Source organism: Oncorhynchus nerka, linkage group LG6, assembly GCF_034236695.1.
Source record: "Oncorhynchus nerka isolate Pitt River linkage group LG6, Oner_Uvic_2.0, whole genome shotgun sequence".
NCBI classification, from domain to species: Eukaryota; Metazoa; Chordata; class Actinopteri; order Salmoniformes; family Salmonidae; genus Oncorhynchus; species Oncorhynchus nerka.
In genome coordinates this window covers 15,639,850-15,642,349 of record NC_088401.1, presented here as the reverse complement: position 1 = coordinate 15,642,349, position 2,500 = coordinate 15,639,850, and the positions used below count along the sequence as shown (strand labels likewise).

The following is a 2,500-nucleotide window of genomic DNA, read 5'->3' as shown; positions in this document are numbered from 1 at the left end:
AGGCAGACGAGTGTTGGGGCAGTGGTGCTCCATGTACTGCTGTAAACTGGAGAAGGAGGTGGAACATTCGTTACAGGGGATCTCCTTCACTGGGGCCACCAGCGAAGCAGCAGTGTGGGCATGGTCCGAACCCAATACAATAATCCCGGTCCCGGTAACAGTCCCGTTTCCGGTAAAGCTTTCTATGCGGCTGTGCTGCTCAGTCTTCAGCGGGCTGCCGGTGTCTGTGGTATTATTGGGGGAAGCTGGGCTGTGCTCTGGTGCAGCGGCGGTGTGATTGGTGTCAGAGTTGGGATCCATCCCAGCGGCAACTGCAGTTCGGTCTCTCTCGGTCTTCTCTGCGTCACGCGGCCCTGTTGGCAGCAACAACAGCTTCTGACCATTTTCCTGCCACAAGACCATAGAAGGGGAGTCACAGGTTGCCATGGCGACCTCTACATGGGGCTCTCATCTCATCCAGCCGGACAGGGACCTAAAGAGAAAAAGAGAATGTCTTTACAAAAGTATTACAGCAATAGCAATCACACAGTTTATCATTAACGGTCAATAATATAACAAAAATAATGTTAAGATCCTGCACCCATAATTCCATAATTGATGTGACAATTGAACACTGACTGCCAGGGAAGGCCTACCACAGAGGCATCAGTTAAAGGAGCCGCCTGACAACCTGTGAAAAGAGAAAATCCAATATAAACTATAGATCTGAGTGGCTTTGTCTTAGAGCAGACAGCCAGAGCCCATCGCCTAACCCTGAAAACTAGTGAACACCTCCACACAAAAGTTTCACTGCTTTCCTCTCTCTCTCTGACCACTCACTGATTAAAATGCCCTGGAAACAGAGGGAGGAGCGAACGAATGTGACTGAAACCTCGCTCTGGCCATGAAAGAAGGAGAAGAGTAAAGGAGCGAAGGAGAGAAAAGTCTCTCAGGCTCCTGTGTCGGTAAGAAAATCAGCTTAGCCTAAATCTGGGCCTGGTAAAGATCCCTCAGCAGGTAGATGAAACTCCCTGATTAACACACCAGCGTCATTCATTAAACCTCATCCCCAAGTGTGTGTGTGTGTGTGTGTGTGTGTGTGTGTGTGCGTGCGTGCGTGTGTGCGTGTGTGCGTGCGTGTGCGTGTGTGCGTGTGCGTGTGTGTGCGTGCGTGTGCGTGTGTGTGTGTGCGTGCGTGCGTGCGTGTGCGCGTGTGCGTGTGCGTGTGTGCGTGTGTGCGTGTGTGCGTGTGTGCGTGTGTGCGTGTGTGCGTGTGTGCGTGTGTGCGTGCGTGTGCGTGTGTGCGTGTGCGTGTGCGTGTGTGTGTGCGTGTGTGTGTGTGCGTGTGTGCGTGTGTGTGTGCGTGTGTGTGTGTGTGTGTGTGCGTGTGTGCGTGTGTGCGTGTGTGCGTGTGCGTGTGCGTGTGTGTGTGTGTGTGTGCGTGTGTGCGTGTGTGCGTGTGTGCGTGCGTGTGTGCGTGTGCGTGTGTGTGTGTGTGTGCGTGTGTGCGTGTGTGCGTGTGTGCGCGTGTGTGTGTGCGTGTGTGTGTGCGTGTGTGTGTGTGTGTGTGTGTGCGTGTGTGTGTGCGTGTGTGTGTGCGTGTGTGTGTGTGTGTGTGTGTGTGTGTGTGTGTGTGCGTGTGTGCGTGTGTGTGTGTGTGTGTGTGTGTGTGTGTGTGCGTGTGTGTGTGTGTGTGTGTGTGTGTGTGTGTGTGTGTGTTCTGTACCGTAATCAAGTCTAATCGGAGATGGCAGAGATGATACCATGTAGAATAGTACAGATGCAAAAAAAATGATAGATGAATAAATAGATGACACATCTGAGAAAATGTATTTCTGTGATTAATGTGGAAACAATGGGTTTTAATGCTGAGAGTCAGATGTTTGCCTACAGTGTTGAACATGTCTCTCAGTCTAACACACAGGCAGGCAGGCTACACAACAATAAAACCCGCTGTTCTTTCCCTCTAGTCTAGAAGCACTACGAGTATCTATGTCATTTTTACTCAGACACAATTTACCCATTACATTCTCCAAACATAAAATCACAAATCTGACCAGTTAGTCAAGTCAGGTCAACTTCATTCCGGCTTCTGTACCATCCTGTTTTAAGAAGCTTACAGGGAAAATATAATGGAGTCTGAAGCTGTTTAGTAGCAACGGGCTTTAAGTGCTAATATGAAAGAGACTAGAGGATTCATTCCTTGTCATTTTGCTTCTTATTTCCTCAGTAACAGACCAGGATGTGTGTGTTGGACATAAAAAAGTTGGTTTAACAGGAATGATGTATGAAGACGTAGCGTTGAGACATGTCTTGGAGACGTACCTATCTCTACACTGCATAAGACTCGCCACACATCCACCGACAGTAATCTAAGGTCAGTTTTGTGTTTCCCACTATAGCTAAGGTTAGAATTTGGGGAGGGTAAGTTGATCTGAGATCTGTGCTCACAGGCAATTCCTACACATAGCGTGCTAACAACTAGTTAATGCTACGTCTATCTAGTAAACCTACTGCCAGT

At 49.0% G+C, this 2,500-nt stretch overlaps 1 protein-coding gene across 1 annotated transcript in view; it reads right to left on the bottom strand.

Annotated features, from left to right (window-relative positions):
* Positions 1-2,500, bottom strand: part of LOC115130089 (zinc finger homeobox protein 4-like) — a 176,348-nt gene that overhangs the window by 118,240 nt on the left and 55,608 nt on the right. The window contains 1 exon segment of the mRNA XM_065019287.1: positions 1-472. This exon segment is cut by the window's left edge and continues 1,950 nt beyond it. Coding sequence (XP_064875359.1) covers positions 1-426 — 426 coding nt within the window. The 5' untranslated portion in view covers positions 427-472.